Source organism: Cyanistes caeruleus, chromosome 15, assembly GCF_971803275.1.
Source record: "Cyanistes caeruleus chromosome 15, bCyaCae1.hap1.1, whole genome shotgun sequence".
NCBI lineage: Eukaryota > Metazoa > Chordata > Aves > Passeriformes > Paridae > Cyanistes > Cyanistes caeruleus.
Window position 1 is genome coordinate 9,162,995 of NC_141715.1, and position 19,452 is coordinate 9,182,446.

General features: G+C 37.8%; 1 protein-coding gene across 5 annotated transcripts in view; it reads left to right on the top strand.

The window, feature by feature from the left end:
* The window catches only part of MACROH2A1 (macroH2A.1 histone), a 40,947-nt gene that overhangs the window by 10,695 nt on the left and 10,800 nt on the right, over positions 1 to 19,452 (top strand). For 2 of the 5 annotated variants that reach the window (XM_086851247.1, XM_023936053.2), the window contains exons 3-6: positions 8,101 to 8,207; positions 9,651 to 9,848; positions 11,656 to 11,766; positions 16,834 to 16,933. In XM_086851247.1, coding sequence (XP_086707373.1) covers positions 8,101 to 8,207; positions 9,651 to 9,848; positions 11,656 to 11,766; positions 16,834 to 16,933 — 516 coding nt within the window. Of the gene's footprint in view, positions 1 to 8,100; positions 8,208 to 9,650; positions 9,849 to 11,655; positions 11,767 to 16,833; positions 16,934 to 18,418; positions 18,510 to 19,452 lie in introns of all 5 variants that reach the window. The other 3 variants (XM_086851250.1, XM_086851249.1, XM_086851251.1) reach the window with 3 other exon arrangements.

The following is a 19,452-nucleotide window of genomic DNA, read 5'->3' on the forward strand; positions in this document are numbered from 1 at the left end:
CTTTTTTAGTGTAATTCAGAAACTGCCCCTTGAAATGGAATGCTTTGAGATTTTTGGTTTGTGTTCTTTTTACCTCTTGGCAGTTATTACTTCACAAAACCAGAGAAATCCTGACTTCTCTCCAGGAGATTTTTTAAAGATCCTCATGTTAGCACATGGTCTGAGACCAAATCAAAGCATTTCAACCATTTCAAAGTAAAACCAGGAACGTGACATAATAGAAAGGAGACCATGTGAACTGGCATGCTAATAAATTGGCTAAATCAAAAAGCAATCCTGTGCATCCAGGAAGGAGAAGTATAAAATATCAAAAGCAGTCGCAGGAAAGAGAAATTTAGAAACAGAAACGGGAGGGGAAATGACAGAGACATGACCTAATAGAAAGAACCTACTAAAGTTTAAAAACTGGTTCATCAGTGTGCAGAAGATGGAACCAACTTTAATCCTTTAGAAGGTGCTAAATTTTGCTGACCTTTGCTGAGGTTTAACTTCCATGTAAATCTGAAATTAGCCCATAATGTGCTCAGATCTGGGATTTTTTTGTTCAGTTTGAGATTTGAACTTCTGAAATGCTTCTATCTGTTTGGACTTAAAGTTCTGTTCTGGATTCATCTGGAGTTATGACTTACCTACTTTGTACTTTGAAAGTAGCTTATTTTTATCAGGTATGTATGACTCCTCATCAGAAAGTAAGAGTACACATTCTATGATTTCTCATATCCATAGATTTCAGTATACTTCACATTTAAACAAGTTGCACAGTGAATATCTCATTTTCTTATTCACTAAAGGTTCTTGTTACCTAGAGGTAACATTAGAAAATAATTCTCTCATCAAGCCCTTCCTTGGCCCCAGCCCTGTAAGCACTAACATGGGTGTCTGTCTTACTGTGTAGTCCTGCAAACTTCCATGGATCTGAGTTACAAAAGCTTATTCAATACAAAATTACTGACCTGATTACAGTCCTAGTAAAAGTCCAGTATTCTCCAAGCTGCACAGGTCAGGTTTGATGACAAACCATAAGAGCCAACTAGAGTGTTTTCTTGTAGTGCATCCTACTATGTCAGCATAGTTCAGAGGGGTAAATGTGCAACATTGTGACATGTGTCATATTGCTACAATGTACAAAATGCTGGATGGGGCTGGTTCAGTTTTTATGGTGTGGTCAATGAATATTTCCTCCCTTGAAAATGTAAAGATTTTTGCTATATTTCAGTTATATTTTAATATCTTGAGATCTAACATGAAATATTTCTTATTCTAGTAAGTAAAGGGGTTTTTTTGTTTATTTGGCAAAGTTACAACAGAGTAATGACTTTGTCTATATATTGCTGCTCAATTTAATACTGGTATCAGCCTTTGTTTGGAAGAATGGAGTGCAAGAGAAATGCAAAACAAAAATGTGGCTGATTTTGCTACAGTTTTTTCTTACCATACCTTTGTCTTAAATGGAACTCCTCATTGAGAAGAATGAAAGAATCTATAAAGCTTAAGTCTTTTCCCTTCATTCTTGGAATGACAGTTGTAGCTCAACTGGGTAGAAGCAGAAAGACATCCTGACTCTACAGCGTGCTTACCAAGCAGTTTCTTTCCTCACATATTCTCAACTTGTAGAAGTTCTTGCATCAATTATTCTAAGCATGATTTTTTTTTCCACCTTTTTTCCATCAGGATTATTTAGAATGCATTCAGATAATGCTTTGTCTTTAGTTTTCAGTATTTTTCCAGAGTATATTTTCCCCAGAATTACCTTTAGAAATGAAATTCCATGTAGATTCTTTGGTGCCATCAGATGAAATGCTCCATCCTCAATATAAAATTCACTGGAGAAAAATAAATTTAGGGGATATATAATGAAATACAATATTTCTAAACCAAACTTTTCTACCAAATTGCAAAAATGTCTGTGGTATAACAAGCCTTGTTAGTGCAAGATGTTAGGGATACTAAAAATGATGCTAAACCTTTCTGAATGGGTTCAGAAAACAATTAGACACAGCCATAGAATTAAAATATGCTGGGGAGCTAAACAAAAAGACAGTATTTCTAACTTGGGGAACCACTCAGCTGCACATGGCTGAAATCAGAGGGAATGTTCTGGAAAAGGAGCATTTTAAGTTTGCTCGTTCCTTTAATGCTCCAGCCCGCCTTCCCTTGGGTACTGGCTGAGGACTGGAGGTCAGGCTGGATGTCGGCTTTGCTCCAAGGAAGTTGCAGTGAGTCCTCTTGATTTCTTTAATGTTTAGAAATGCAGAATTAAAGACTAAGCCAGGATCAAGTCTCAGGATATGAGTAGTCTCCTGTATTCTTTAACAGGCAGACCAAAGCATACATGGAATCAGTTAGATTGGAAAAGCCCTCCAAGATCATCAAGTCCAACTGTTAACCTGGCACTGCCAAGTCCAGCACTAAACCATGTCCCCAAGTGCCATATGCTGCACTTGATCAGGTAATGTCTAGCAGCAGTTACTTTAATCATGTTTGACTGCACTCTTAAAACATATGTAAGCTGTTAAGAGGAAGAGCAAAGTATACTGCCAGGTAGAGGAAGCTCCACTGAAAAAGAATAAAGGCTGATTTGAGTTAGATCAGGATTCTTGTGGAGAAGAGCTGTGCTGTCTCTTTAAATTAGTGCTCAGGGTGTGGCCACTGTAATAAATAACATCTGATTTGAAATTCAAGTTTCCCTGAAAATTGAGCTCTCGTATCTTTTACAGGTCAATAGTAAACAAGAAATTTTTTTTAAAAAAGGAAGTTAAATAACATTGTGTCTCTTACAAAAAAATAATGGATGGTGTTAAAGTGGAGAGAAAAGCTGAAGAGATGTGTAAATCAGATCAGAAGGCTGTAAGTGTAAGTGGCTTTTGTGGCCTGAATTTTTGTTTTATGTAAACAGTAGTGTCGTCTACCTCACAGAAATGCAAAACTTACAATAACTTAGCAAAGTTAACAGTTTTTTCCTTTAAGGGGCCTAGTTTTGATACAGCTCAGACACTCAGGACTGATAGGATTGGGGTTTTTATCACATCCTAAGAGAATGATTGCCCTGCTGAGAGTTAAGGTTTCATCAAGGCTTGTTCAAAGCAGTAAAGTTTCTTGAACTGATTTTCACTGCATCAGATTTCCATGACCAAGGCTGAGAACTCTTTTATTAGAATGCATAAGAGGGAAAGTGTTGTTAAATGATTCTACCTTCACACTTGCAACTGTAGATTCCAGGGGGATTGGGTGGAATACACAGAGGGAAGAATGCAGGAAACTCTTAACAGCCTTGCTTGATTTGGATTGATTGGGTTAAAACCTTCCGGAATCATGTAAAATGAATCTCAAGTCAATAAAATGCTGATGAGAAAGATGATTAATTTGAAGTACAATAAGCAGATTCCTTGTCATGTACTTGGCTTTGTAGCAAATACATATTTTTCTCAGTGGAATTGTATCAACATTCATTTTTCTTTGATTTCTGGACATTGTTTTCAATTTTCTTTTGAGGAGTGGCTACACAATTTTTTTAGAAACCCCTGACTTGTTCCTGTTGGAATTTTCATGTTCAGAAATTGGCCTTGTGTCAGCACATCACCTGTTAGTTGTTAAGAGTTTAATTTTCAAAGATATGATTTCATCTCCCTGAAGACAAGGTGGACAAAGAGATTCAATGCAACAGCTATGATTTAGCTTGAGATGTAAACCAAAAAAAAAAAAAAAAAAGAGAAAATAAAACATTTTGGGGATGAAGTCAGACCAGTTGAATTGACTGTTTACATTGAGAAAGTATTGCAGCCTGGAATGCATGATAAACTAAAGGCTTTGTCATTTAGGCTTGAGAAGAGTTTTAGTCAGTAATGAGAAGTAATATTTTGTTTGAAAATGAGCAATAAATGAACTAGAGTACTCCCCAGGAGTGGGAGAAAAATGCATTTGCTTTTGTAGCATCCAGGTCTGCAGTTTCTACTGTGCCTGCTTTGTTCTGGCCTAATTGTAATTAGTTTCATTTTAACCATGTGTTGTGTTGTGTTCCAGAATTTGCAAGTGTTGTGAAATACCAATGTTAACAATACTCAGGGCAGAGAGCAGCCCCCTGTGAAACAGGGAAATGCAAGTAGTGAAATTGGGAACTTACTATGATGTCTAAGAGATGACTAGAGTCTCAGAAAGCAGGATGAGGAAAACTGAAATCTGAATTCTGAATACTTCATTCAGGATGAGGTTTCTGTGGAGGCTTCTGACACTTTTTGGTTGTGTTTGAGTAGGAAATGTCTTGAGAACAGCTTTTCCTGTGGTCTTATCTCAAGCTTAAATATGAAAATGCACAACCGGTTTGCTTTTCTCCTTTAAAAATATTTAACAGAACTTTTAAAAACCTCAGCTGAAGAAAAGCAGTTTTGGTCCAAGTGCTAAGAACAGGCTTAGACCAGTTTTCACTACCCTTATCCCAGTTCTAACTATTATGAAGAAGTTTTTCAAGTGACCTAAATAAGAACTGCCTTGGAGATAAATTTTAAGGAAAATTTCTTAACTTTCAGCATTTCCCACTCAACACTTCTACTTTAATAAAGACTGAAAAGAAGAAAAATATTAGTCATTACTATGTCTTTTAAATCAAATTGATATGTTCATGGTATAATCAGATTTCTAAGGCATCCATGCCTTTTTTGCTATTAAACAGCTGTCCATATATGACTATATCATATGCTGACATTGCATTCCTAATTAATTTTCTTTTCTTAATTATACAGCTCTCGTGGCTTTTTCTGATTTGTTTTATATCTGTACTTAAAGAATATATGTTGCTTTGCATTTTTGTTTGAAATTATTCAAAAGCACAGAAAAAGTAATTTGTGTAGATGGAGTTTCTCTTCATATTAAGCTGATTTCAGTAGGTAGTAGTTGAAGGATACCTTCCAAACTATATAACATTGAAAAACTTCAAATTTTTCATAATTTTTTTTTTTTAAATAGAGTTTTTCATGTTCTTTTGTTCTGTAAAGTGAGTCTTGTAGTTGCCTGCTGCCTGAGTGGTGGTGATGTAATTATTCTCTAGGGGGGAAATGCCTTGAGTAAATATGTGAAACTAATGGAATAGACATTATGCAACTTCCATCCTTTTTGTGAGGCCTCATTTTCGTAAAACATTTTTGTTTTGGTCTTTGGCTGGATAAATACAAGCTGAGTGAAACCTGATGTCATGGAAACTCTTAACACTTTCTTTTGCCTCAACTATTCTAAGCAAAGCTTTTTCTCTTGACCCATAGTTGCTAGAGTTGATTTTTGAATATCTGTTTTTTCCTACTGTGGGAAGATTAGTTTTAATGAAACAGAACTCTTCAATGACTCAAACCTTTGAACCTGGTAGAATGACATTCCAAAGATGGGTTGATCTAAGAATTCAAGTCCAGTCTCAATTTTGAGACTATTCCTTTTTCCAGGTAAATACACAGTTACTCTTAGGAAAATTTAAAACAGCTCCCTTACACAGAGATCTAGATTTTCCTCTAATTTAAAAATGTTTTCAAAAATGGGTTCTAAATCTTCAGAATTAAAGCAGCACAAAACAGATGTGAAAGTAGTGCTGTCTGCAAGAAAAATCCAGGCAAGTAGTCTGAATCCTGTCTGCATCCAGAAAGTCTTCATTTCCAGCATTTCTAAGTGCTCTGATCTGTTGGATTTGGATTAGGTTTGTCTCTTGTCAGTTCTAAATCAAAAAACTGTTGCCTATGTTGGCTTCAGCTTGAATACCTCCTAATCCTCTGTTTTTAAATAGGAGAGTCCCCTCTGACCAGAATTGTGTACATAGCCGAGTTTGGCAGTTCTCAGTGCTGTGGGTCTCCCTGCATGTACAAGCAATACTTGATTATTGTTGGAGTGCTGGGAAGGCCAGAAGAGAAATTCCACCCTCCATGGCCTCCTCCTCTCTCCCTCTCCCCAAGCTCCTTTTGTGGTCCTCAACACCAGTGCAAAGCGTTCTCTTCCTGAAGAGGAAGTGGGGTACCTCAACTTCCCTAAAGGACCATTAGAAAACTGCTATTTCAAAATGAGTTTCCTGTCCAAGGAAGAGGGCTTAGCGCTTACAAGAACAGTTCTCCACTGTACAAGGCAGACATTTTAGTTTTATGAGGAACAAATAAAACATTCCTCTGTGCTTTACAGGCATAACACTTTCTTAGAGTCTTTAGTTCCAGAATGACCTGTCTGCATAGCTGTGCTGATCAGTCACAGAGAGTAACACGGCCTGACTGTTCAGCAGGGCCTGGTGCTGGAAGGCAGCAGAGGTGGGGGAGCAGAGGTAAACCAAAAAGCAGCAAAGCTTTCCCTTGCTTTTCAGCTGGGATTAAGTCTGAGATACGAACAGTTGCATTCCTGGTGTGAGGAGGTGGAGGTGGTGGCGTTACTCGGTGACAGAGCCTCGTTGAGGTCAGTGGGGATGCCTGGGGTGTACCCAGGATTTCACTGTGTCTGCTGGGAGGTGATGCAGGGCTGTGCCACCACAGGCTGCAGGCAGCTAAAGTTCACATGTCTGAGCCGGGCTGTGCAAGAAGTACGTGGAAAGGATTATGCCAACTTAATTTATTTCTTTGGAGGTGTGGAAAGCATGGGCAGGTTGACCTTACCCTGCTAATCCTGCTTTAAAAATAAGTTAAAGCAATTGTTGTCAGCATGAAATGTTGAGTTACTTTGGGAGTTTAGACTTAATATTCTGCCTCATACTATAATAAAGTTAATTGTGTGCTTTGAAGAACACACAAATGGTGAAAACACACAAAAATCCTCAATGAACTTTAACTGTAGAATATCCAGAAGCAGCTGAAAGTTTTCCAGTAAGTATCATAGCTTACTTGTTAAGGGACTTAGGATGAAAAATAATTGGTGAGTCATGTTAAATTCAGTCTAATGAGAAGCTGTGCTGTGCTGTATAGTATTACTGAAGATTTACTGTGTCCTATGGTAAAAGCATGTGGTCACATGAACTTTGATTTTAGGCTTCTTTTGTTTCCAGGTTAATGCCTTAATTCAGTTTTCTTTGACTCTAAAGCAAGCAGTTCTTAAATGTGAAATCAAGCTCATATATTATTGTAGTACTGCATTTTAATATTAGTGTATAATAGATGTAAAAAAAGACATTTCCTTTTTTTTTCTTTCCCCTCTTTTTCTCCAAACGTTATCAGATATGCAAAAGGAAATCTACCAAATGCAATAGTGAAGCATGGATTGTAGAGAGAGATATGAAAAGTTAGGTATAATGGAGATAGTAGTAGCACATAATTGCAAAGTCTGATAAACATGTTGTCATTTTTTTAATTGTTCCCCAGTTGTTTATTGTAATTAATTACATCCTTGCCTAAGGCTTGTTGAGTGCAGATAGATCAGTTAGCAGATAATGCTCTAGCCTTTCTCTTCAAAGATCTTTGCAAGGGGAGCAAGTCCATCTTTCCTAATTCAGTAAAAGCCATTATATGCATAGCTGTTCAACACTTTGTCAATGCTGGAAATATCTTCTAAGGATATAATTTATGAGGAGCAAACAAACATGATTTATCAATTACTTTCTCTGGTTAAGAACTTCTCAGAGAAAAAAAAAATCTTTAAATGAGTGTAGCAGCAGAATTTGTATTTTTAGTGTCCTAACTTGGATGTGTGCTTGCATGGTTCTCTTAAGCTAAAAATGAGTCATGGAGAATAGTGTCTTTTCCAGTAATAAAAAGTAGGAGTGATGCAAGCCAGAACTCACATTTGACAGGTTTGAGAAAAAGACCTATAGAATTAGTGTATCTACTATACTTTGTCCTCTGATAGGAGAGGGATCCTAAGAGATGAACACACAGTAGCTTTGAGAAGAACACTGACTAGTGAGGAATCTAGGGAAACTGCTTCAAAAGAATAAAAAGAATTCCAGCTTAAAGCACAGAACTTAAGCGTGCATCTGTTCTTCAGTGATTAGACATATAAAAACAAAATGATAGTTTTAGATGTCTATTGAGCATATCTACTGCAGTTAGGAGTAACATGATGTAATTCCCATACTTTTTTGCATGGATGCTAAATAACACATTGACTTTTCTTAATGACCACATTGTAATTAAAAGGAGCTTACTTTTTCCCCAGCGGAAATTCTGGAATTGGCTGGAAATGCAGCAAGGGACAACAAGAAGGGTCGAGTCACTCCTAGACACATCCTGTTGGCTGTAGCAAACGATGAAGAATTAAATCAGGTAAGAAAAACCTCTGCCATGTGAAAGCCAGGATTTCCTTTAGGGGTTCTTAAATTATCTTTCCATATAGCTGACTTGTAACTCAAGACCTGTGCTTATTGAGTAGCACACCAGGAAACACTCACTAGCATGCTGGCTGTGTAACTAACTACAGTACTCAGCTTAATTATGTATTTCAGCACTCCTAAAATGCAGTGGAGATGTAAAATGATGTTTGTTAACACTGTTACAACTGTTTTCTGTTGGGCTGAGGTATTGTCATAAATTCTTCAAGGATACAGAGAAAATGCTGCAGATGCTGGTTTTTTTGTTGTTGTTTTTAGTTTCTCCTTAGACAGTTGAGGACTCAGTGGGATCTATCCTGTTCTAAATGAAGTCTTTTATTGTGACTACAGAAAAGCTCTAAACTCTGTGTCCTTTGCATACTTAAAGATGCCTTTAACCTGGCCACAAAAATATTTGGCATTACTATTACAGTGCCGTGGTGTCAGCCAGAAGCAGTGGCTGGAATTAATGTACCTTTTTGTGAGGTGCTAGAAAAACGCATCTGAAAAGATGCTTTTTCCAAATCTGTGTATCATGATGGAGCAGGAAAAAAATAATATCCCCAACCACCCTCCTTCTGGCTTTGTCTGAAATTTGGTAATACTTTCCATTCATTATCCCTTTGTAAGCTTGGAGCCTCAACTGAGATGAGGTTGGGGAGCAGTAAACACGAATCAGAAGGTGGGAGTACCTGGGGGACTTTAATGTCACTGTCTGTATCCTCCTGAATAGTGAATTAGTCCCAGTTAGATGTATAAAAATAAATTAAAGTGGTTTTTAAATACAGAACATGATATATTTCACCTCTGCTTTTAAAGGCTTGAATGAACTGCACACTTTTGAATACTGATCTTCAACTGCATAATTTTTTGAAGACTTACAGGTATAGAGATTTGTATAAATGTTCCCCTCCATTTTGAAGTTTCTTTCTGTAAGGAAAAAAAAAAATCTTTTTAAGAACACAATTGCAGGAAAATTCAGCACTTGGGACATATACTGGGGTCTTCACGTTGTGGCACTGGTTGTAGTCTCACACCCTGGACTTTGGGGTCCCATTTTTCTCTCACAGGCTGCCTTGCTGAGCCCTCAGGTGTGTGCTTGGGGCTGTCTTGTTTTTCCTCATTGGGTAACAGCCTTCATGGCATGGATTCTGAGAAACAGATCTCCAGGGAGCCCTAGAGATGACAAGCACATGTGCAAGAAGAACACATGTTCCCTTTGTAGTTAAAGTCTAGTATGTGGTCAGGTCCATTTCATGTATTTCTCATCTCTTCTTCAAGGATAATGGTGGAGAAACTCAAGGCAGAATACAAAATTTGCAGTAATCCTATTTTCTATTTATCGGTGAGTAAATACCAGTTTTTTTCATGTACAACTTCTTTTTTTATTTTTGATTAGCTATTGAAAGGGGTCACCATAGCCAGTGGTGGAGTGTTACCCAATATTCACCCAGAGCTGTTGGCAAAAAAGCGGGGATCAAAAGGAAAACTGGAAGCCATCATCACTCCACCCCCTGCAAAGAAGGCAAAGTCTCCATCACAGAAAAAAACTGTATCAAAGAAAACAGGCGGCAAGAAAGGAGCAAGGAAATCCAAGGTAGAGTAATGTGTTTATTTTCAACCCAAACAAGCTTGCCAGCAGCAGCTACAGGGAGCTTCACACTGGGCCAGCTCTCCGCTGACTGTGTTGTTACCAGCAGTGATTTCAGTCACCGTGTGAGCAGGGGGAGGAAGAGCTCTGCCCTCTCCCTGTTGCATCTGGAACCTGCACACCCTCAGGAATGGCCCAGGTCTGCAGATGGGCCATAAATACTCTGTTCTTTGTAGGAAACATTCTGGGGTGGGCAGAGGGTGTACCAGGAGACAGAAGAGGAGAGTCTGGGGGCTGTACTGGTCATGCAGTACAGGTTTAAGTTTGTAGGTGTAGGGAAGCTTTCTAATGTGTACATGTGTAGCCAAGGATGTTTTTTTCTTTTGCAAAACAACAGTTAAGCAATAAGGCAAGTAGGAAGAAAAGTACAGTAATTTCACATGAAATGGACAAGGAATGTGAAAGTTGCCTCTGGGTCAAGAAAGGCTTCTTTATTTATCCTGTTACTGTTTAGTTGGTCACTCTTGTGATTGTTTCACTCATGGTTTTTTGAGGTGGTGAATTTAGTTTTCTCCCTCAGAATACCTATTAGTTGACATTTCGGATGCAGTGCTTCCAATAACCGTGCACTAATAATTCCCCTAAATCTGGAATATTTTTCCCCTGCTTGATTACAAAAGCAGGAAGTCTGTTGTAGGGTTCTGTTTTTCTTCCACACAATAAACTGTTTTGTCTGCTTACTATATTGGTATTTGGCTAACAGTAAACTCCTGGGGAATTGAAATAAGACCCATGAAAATCTAATTTTCAAAACACTTGTGTAAAGTACGGCATGGTTACAGCTTCTAAGAGCACAATGCACCCTTGCATCAAAGTAATTTTAGTTGTTCAGCCTCAGCCTTAGTTTATATACTTTGGAAAGGGACAATAGAAGAACAGGGGCTTGCTTAGTATTCCAGGTGTCCTTTTTTTGCTACAACACAGATATTGCTGAGGCACCAAATATTTATATGAAATTGTAAATAATATTTTTATCAAAAATGTGAAATTATTCTGGGCACCAATTCAGTTTATAACCACAACCTTCGTGAATTGAGTTCCTTTTCAAAATGTTCCTAATTCTCCTTTTCGTTCAGTAAATCAATTGATTCCTGAAACCTGTTATTTCACTGCAGTAATAAAGCTGAAAAAAAAAAAAAGGTGATTGAGGGGAACTCCTTCTCTCTCCTCCAGCATTTTCACTGGAGATGAAAGTGGGTGATGATGTTAAATAAGAAAATTGTTCAGCCCATTTCCTGCAAGCAGGCAAATAGAAAGTAGATATATTCATTTGACACTGCTTCTAAGGACAGCCACATTAGAAAGGAGAATTTCTAAAAATAAGTCTGTGAAATCTGGGAGCACCTCCCTTCACAGATAAAATTTATTCTCTGACAAGTCAGTTTCTAGCTTAGAATAAATGCCTGCCCACACACAGAGATCTGTAATCTCTGTCCACACAAGCCATTAGAAATCTGTTAAAAGTTTGAGGTTGTTTATATGTTTTCCTGCAACATTTATGACAACTGTCATCTCAGCTGTGTGCTGTTGTGGGCAAGAGCCTGTAGATCTGCAGACGTTGAGGTCGTTTTTCCTATTGATTCCTTCAGCTGTTATCAGGCACTTTGGCTGGACTGCAGGATAAAATCCAACACCACTATTTGTAAAGGCATTTTATTGCCTGCTAAGCATTTAGTGCATGTCATATATTGTAGTGTCATTAAACTGTTTTTCTCAGAGCCTTGAGTTAACTAATTAACTATATTTCTGGAAGAAGAAGCAGGGAGAAGTGAGCAAATCAGCCAGTGCTGACAGTACAACAGAGGGAACTCCTGCAGATGGTTTCACAGTCCTGTCCACCAAAAGCCTGTTTCTTGGCCAGAAGGTATGATCCTGCATTTTTAAAAATTAATACCTATCTTTCTGTGCTGCTTAGGGAATAGCCCCCTTCTACTACCCCCTTTTCCACAAAACATCTAGGTACAATGGACATTTCCCCACTGAGCAATTGAGGAGATGTATGATACCAGTTTTTCTAATTTCAAAGAAACTCTCTGAAACAACTTCTAGAGCATTTTAAAAAGCACGTAAATAAGTCTTCATGTGACTGCATAATTAAATACTTAATTAGAAGGAAAGCCTGTGTGCTTGTAATCTGTCTCATTCATAAACAACATAATTGTTACAGATAAGCATCTGCCAAAGAGATTATTCTAAGCATAAAATTTATTTTTTTCAACAGTCAGCCCACTTCATTGCTGATGTAAATAATTTACAGGTTTTTATCAAAACCTGTTTTAGACACTTGTTCATAATAATGGTTTTATGCTGTGTTCTGCTTTGTGATTTCCAGAAATTAATGCTGTGTAATAATGAATGATGTGTTTATGAAAAGCTAGAGATCAACAATTCTTTTTTTCACTTTGCATATGATTTGGGATGTGGGTTGGTTTAATACAAATACATATCTGCTTAAAGAGGATCCATTAAAAGAGAGGAGTCATTAAATTAATTTGGTCTTTTATCCTGAAACCTGCCTTTAATTTGTGATGCAAAATTTTCATAAGTAAAACTGCATCTTTCTGCTGTCATTCAATAATCAGATCATTGTGTTGTAAGCCATGAAAGACAAGCCATTGTCCATTGTGAAATGTAACTCCTCTGACTCATTTTTATTTCATACTGAGGTTGTTCTCCATTTATCCTCCAGGTTTTTTTTGACAAGTTTAACATGCATGAGAATAACATTTTTTTTCAAGACTTCTGATTTTCCACATTTAATTTTTCAGCTACAGCTAGATGGCTGATTTGGTAGGGTTATTTTTTTTTATTTTACTCCTATTAGGGGGATGGCTTTTCAAAGACATTTTGATGGCTAAATTAAAACCCAAAATTTATAGTCTACATTGCTGTTTCAAGAAAGCAAGTAACGTCAGCCTTCTGGAGCTGATTTTGAGCTCATTTTAGTTACCATAGGAAACCTGTAATAAGACCTAGTGTTGTGTTCCAGCAAGGCTGACCCAGCAAATCAATGGGGCTTTGCTGTTGGACTCAGTGGAAGAAAATCATGAATTCCAGGACTGCTTTAAGCTGTGGTGGGCAAAGCCAGTGTCTGTTGTAGAGCTTCCCAATGAGTCCTAGTACTGGGGAATGGGCTTTCTGGCTTTCTCATTCACTTCAGTCCAGCCCCCTGAGAAAATTACTGATGTGACACATCCATCCCTGCACTGGGTCCTTTTCAGTTAGCCCTGCACATGAGAGAGACCAGGTGTTATCCTTTTGTTGTAACACATAATGAGAAGAGTAAAATAAAATGAAAACCTGTTTGTCTCTGTGAGGGAGCACTCCAAATCAAACAGATCATGTTCTGAGAACTAGAGAAGGCATTTGAAGAATTGCTGCTGAAATCAATCAATCAGGATTTTTCAAACCTCCTGTGACATTCTCAAACACCTTTCCAGCATGTCTCTTTGGTTTGCAAAACCAATATGTGCCAGATCAGAAAATCCTTTGCTAAATGTAGAGAAGGAAGAAAATAATCTTGGTTTTGATATCACATCATTCATAAGTGTTTAATGGGAAAAATCTTTTTTCTTGGCTCCATGTTTACAGAAGGGAAGGGAAGGAACTTGCTTGCAAGAACAGCTCTGCATCATTCTAATAACCCTAGATTTAATTTGATGCAAAAACACAAATGAGAATATTGCAAACCTGGATATTGTTCAGTTTTTAAAATTACAGTTATTGCATTAAATCTTTAGGTAACTGCTGACATTCAGCTGAAACTTCTTAGAGGTCATGAAATGGCAAAGAATCCTTCAGTTATACCTGTAGAAGTTTATTAGTGCCACATTAATTATTAAAATCTATTTAATATGTAAATGATTGCACATCCACAAGTGATATCCCAGTGGAAATGTGGCACTGTGCACATTAACACGTTTGTTTTTCCTGAGAGGATTACAAAGTAGAGGCAGAGTTGCAGGATCTCAAGCCTAAGCTTTAAGGTTTGGACTTTCCAAGAGATCTCAACAATAGCCATCTTCAGTTTTTGGTATGAAACTCATACCAGAAAAAGCTTCAAGACATTTAAGGTAATTTTGTCTGAAATTAGAAATGCCAGGCTTGGCTTAGAAAATACTCATGGATGTGCTAAGTGCCATCTGCATTTTATCCAACTAACATTTAATTGAAATATTACCTCAAGTTACGTCCATTCTTTGTTGCACATGTATATTCAAGTTGTGTCTATTTATTTTTTAAAGTGGCCCTTTAGGGGATCACTTCTGCCTAATACATGCTTCATACTATTGGGTAGTGAAGTCGAGCAATTACAATGGAGGATTTAATGCCATAGGAAAAATTCTGATTAATTTTTTGTTTTTGTCAACTGAATAGCTAACAGTGCATTGAGCAGTAAATGCAGAATTTAGTAAAATAATACTTAGCTGCCAACACATACTATCAGTCATAGCAACTTTTTAAACATTTTCTTGTTGTTAAATTGAAATTTTAATTACTAGCTGGCTGTGAGTAGGCTCAGGGATAGATTTAAGGTCCAAAACAAAAAACAGTCTGCAGCTGATCTGGGGCAAAAACTTGTAGAGCACGGAATTAGGAATCAAAAAGATCGCTTACAGAATGAGCAAAATATGTTTAGGAACATACTATAATCTCCACAAAACAGTCATGGTGTGTGCATGTGTTTTGCTGATGTTTTTTGTTTGTTGGTTTGTTTTTTTTTTAATTTTAAAATTCATGAAGTTTATTTAACATTTTGGTTTGATTTGATTTGACTTTTTTTTTAAACAGCAGTTGCTTGTGGTCAAACTCAAGACTCAAACTCCAGTATGAATAACTCACCACGTGTGAAGTATTAAAGGATTCCAAACTACTTGGAAAGGAAGCTTTCTTAGATTTTATTACAAATTCCTGAACAGACATGTACTTAAAACAGGGCTGAATTACACTTATTTTTAGTCAAAATCACCCTAGTTTGAGGTAACATAGTTTACTCAAGCAACATATGCAAATAATATGAAATTGCAGGCATTTAAAAAGAGAAAGAAGGTCAATTCATAGAATCAATTTAATGAAATGGAAATATTTTCTTCAGAAAATTTAAATATAGGAATGGTGGCCTCCTTAAATGCCCCATTCACTTGTATGGGTTTCATGGACTGGCTCATATTCTCTGTTAATAAATTAACATATGCAAAGATAAGATTTGAAGAGTTAAGTTTAAGAATATGAGCTACAAGAAACAGGATAAACTTCTGATATTGATGATATGAAGTGCCTTGCCACAAGATGTATGTTACACTTTGTAGGCTGATGGCTTTGGATTAAAAGGAAAGCCTGGCTTGACTGAATCTGGTTGCAGGAATTGCATAAATGAATGAGAGCTTTCTCCTTCATGGATGTTTTCCATATCCCACAAATGGCTATTGAAAAAATAATTCAAAATACATATTGTAAACACAGGCATAGATCATGCATGATGATAATGTATTTCCCCAAAGGAAAAAGTCTGGAAAACCTTTTGCACTTTAAAAGTATTCAAAGTTTTGTCAGTAGTAAACTTGGTGCCTGTGAAATCAGACTTTCAACAGAAGCTATGCAGCAGCGTCATAACCTGCTCAAACCCTGGTTAAAAACTTCCCATACCTGCAGTTTTGACCTTTGCCAACTTTAGCATTCCTGTTAAGTTGCCTCAAATTGTAGAGCTGGTTCTGTGGTGGGGGTCACGTTCTATGAAGATGTGGGGAGGACACCCAAACTGTATTTAAGAACACAAAGTGCAGATGTGAGGTCAATCTCTAGATCTCTGTGCTGCCTTGTGCAGTTTCCTGTGTGCCCAGGAAAGATCCTCCTGATTTATAAGAAGTTGAAAGACATGGATGAAATATATGGGGGTACTTAGAGGAGTAAATGGGCATTAATGGGTGGGGTTAAAAAAATCTCTGCTTTCGTAAGAGACAAAAGGATATAAAGCAAACTAAATAAAAACTAGAAGCAATAAGCATGTAATATCATGTGCCTGCTTATAGTACCTCGCCAGACATTCTCAAAGGTTGCAGAACTGTAATGAGGACTGAAGTGCTGTAATACAGAACAGGGTGACCCCTGATAAGGAAAGGAAAAAACCCACATCCCCTTGTTTAAATGGAGGAACTGCTGAAGACAAGTGTCTGCTTTCTCAGAGATAGGCTCTTCTTTGTTGGCTTAAAGAAGGAGGAGCTGCAGCTTTGATCCTGTTTCAGTGCAGAATGGTCCCAGCACATTCCTGTGCTTAAGGGATGCTTAGGGTGTCCTTCATCTATACTTAGTGAAGAAACAAATACCCTCATTTAATGGCAAAATTAGAATCACTGAATAGTTTGGAAGGGACCTTAAAGCTCATATCAATCCAACGCCCTGCCATGGGCAGGGACCCATCTCACCAGACCAGGTTGCTCCAAGCCCCATCCAACCTAGCCTTGAATACCTTCAGGGATGGGGCAGCTGCAGCTTCTCTGGGCAACCTGTGCCAGGGCCTGACAACCCTCACAGGGGAGAATTTCTTCCCAATATCTAATCTTAACCTCTCCTCCATTAGTGTAAAGCTATTCCCCGTGTCCTGTCACTCCATGCCCTCATGAAAAGTCCCTATCCAGATTTTTGGTGAGCCCCCTTTAGATACTGGATAACAATAAGAATCCCAAATAGTGATCAGTGTAAAATCAAAATAGAGCTTACTAGTAGGTATATTCGTGTTCTCCCAGTATGAACAATGTTTGAGTCTTGTGTTTGAATTTTTTTGGGCTAATAACCCTTTATGACCTGCCTTTTATTTTGCATATTTGTTTGCAGTGATGCTATCTCCATCTGTGTTGCAAAGCTCACTTTTCTGCAGCTTCTCTGTGATTTCCCAGCTGTCCTGTTATTTCCCACCTCATGCTTTTCTTTTCAGCTGAACCTTATTCACAGTGAAATCAGTAATTTAGCCGGCTTCGAGGTGGAGGCCATTATCAATCCTACCAATGCTGACATTGACCTTAAAGATGACCTAGGTAAATGGGGAATGGGTTGACACAACTAACGGTCACATGGAAATTATGGAACCCAGAATTTACACTCTAGGGCTTCATACCTTTAATCAGAGCAGAAATTCAAATCTTGCAGGTCCTGCTTTGTTGAAGAGCTATATTCAAAACGTTTTTTGATCAATTCTGAATACATGCAGCTATTGCTAGTCTTCAAGCTGATTTCAGTTAAAAAAAAATTTAAATTCTTTTCCATAATGATCATATGTGACTGTTAGCTATTTTGGGGGGTTTCTTATTTGGATACTTTGAGGACTAAAATACTTTTTTATCAGGTTTTTCTCAAAATAAGCAGTTTCTCCATTCTACCTGCAATCTCAGGTGTTTTATTTTGATATTTAGAGTAGACTTAAAAATTTTGGAAAGGGCTTATTACATAATTAGCTATCCCCAAATCTTCCATACCTTGATTTGATGTTTAATTCAGTTAATAGTTTGTTTCCATCATCTTTCAATTCTTCCCTGTCATTTTATATTCAGCTGGAAACAAATCCTGATATTATACCAAGAGTGAACTATCATGGATGAAGAATCACTTTGAAAGTTTTTCTCTTGTTTCAGATTGATAAGAAATAAAAAAAAAATCCTTCTTTAGCAGAAGTTTATTCTTCAGCAAAACAAAAATTGCCTTTCATGCATTATGTACTACATTCCCTTCTTATTTGAGTAGACCTGCTGCTGTCTTTTTTTGAGACTTCCTTAATGGAATACAACCCATAATTCTAATATTGCTGCATTTCCTATGGGAATGTAGAGGAGTAACTTAACAAGAAAAAAGGTCTAAGGTGGCTAATTTTTATATCAGCCTTTCTTAGAAATACATATATTTCTGTAAGTGTCTTAGCCATTCCAGCATATAATTAAAAGATATGCCTTACTGTTAAACGATATGAGCAATTATTTGTATTTTTTAAAGCAAATTCTGTACAACCCTGGCTGTAAATACCTGGCTCCCTACATGTGAAGAAAACTGGCATTTTTAGAAACAAAATGATGAATGGCTTTACATACGAAAATCAGTGCCTGTCAGCTTATTAGTGCTGACAAAATGGAGAAACTAATTATTTTGTTTGGCTTGATGATCCTGAATTTCTCTTTTTTAAACAGATTCCATATTTTAATGTCATGCTCTGTGGGGAACTGGTTGTTCTAGGTTTCTGCAAAGTGAAATGGGGCATTAGCTGATTTTAAAACTTTGGAAATGATCTCATGTGATTGCTCTGACTTGTCATTTTAACATTTATTTGATCATGTCATACTCAATATTCCTCCTCCTGCTCCCTACACCCCTTTCTCTACACACACCTGCACACACAGCTCAGCATACTCCTTTGGCGCAAGGTTTGGAGATGTAAAGGTAGGAAAATATGGACGTTGGTACATGTGTAAATGTAGAGCCTGTGCTGGGTCTCTGTCCAACGTGGTTGATATACATCTGTTTACCTGTTGTAGTTGCAAGTTGTACAGGCTGACATTGCCACGATCGACAGTGATGCTGTCGTTCACCCGACAAACTCTGACTTCTACACCGGTGGTGAAGTAGGTAATGGCAAGTTCAGTGCTGCGGAGTTCGTATGTGTGTGCATGGTCGATCAGCAGCCACCAGCTTGTTGTAGCTATGCAGATTTGCATTCATTTCTCACTTCCAGCAGTCCTGACTGATCAGAACAAGAAATGAACAATTACAAACCTAGTGGGAACTTTTGGTTTTTATTGCCAAATCGGCCTTTCAGAAGTAACAATGGAGTGCACCACCAAAATTGAAGTGCAGGAACAGTATGTTAAATGCAGGCACGTGACCAAGGAAAAGGAATTTACAATACTGTTGGTTTGACATGTTAAGTGCCTGGTTTGAATGTGGTTTGAGTCTTGATCTTTAGATTTCTAACCAGTTCCAGTGCACCCTCTCCATGCCACGTTTCAGATGTTCACATCTGGATTCATAGGCTGGATCTAACCTGTCTGTATCTTCCAAACTCTTAAGATTATCCTTATGGACTGATGGCCTTCCTAGTCCTATTCTGCAGTCCTCACGCCCACAAGCCCAGGCTAGTGCTGCACACACGTTGATCATGATAATCATGGATAAGAGGAAGCATGACAGGTCTCTGAAGGACAGACCTCTTAATTCAGCCATCTTAACTGTCCCCCAAGTAACTCTTCTCCTAGCCTTTTTCTTACCCCTCTCACATACAGAATTTTGAAGGATTTATAAAAGGGTAGGAGTACTTTGAACTGCCTTACTAATTTGAGAAGGCAAATCAGAATTTGGACCAAATGCAGAAGTTGCTGGCAATGCTTAAGAACAAGTCAGCTGATCCCAGCCTCTGTTCTGCATCTCACCTTGACCTCACCATCACTGTGAAAATGGGCTCCTCCTATGCCTGAGGCTTTGTTTTCAGTACTGACTTGGAGGAACACATGTCCTGCACCACCTGCTTTTTCTGAAAGGGCTGCTTTCTGAATAACAAGAACAGAAATGTAGC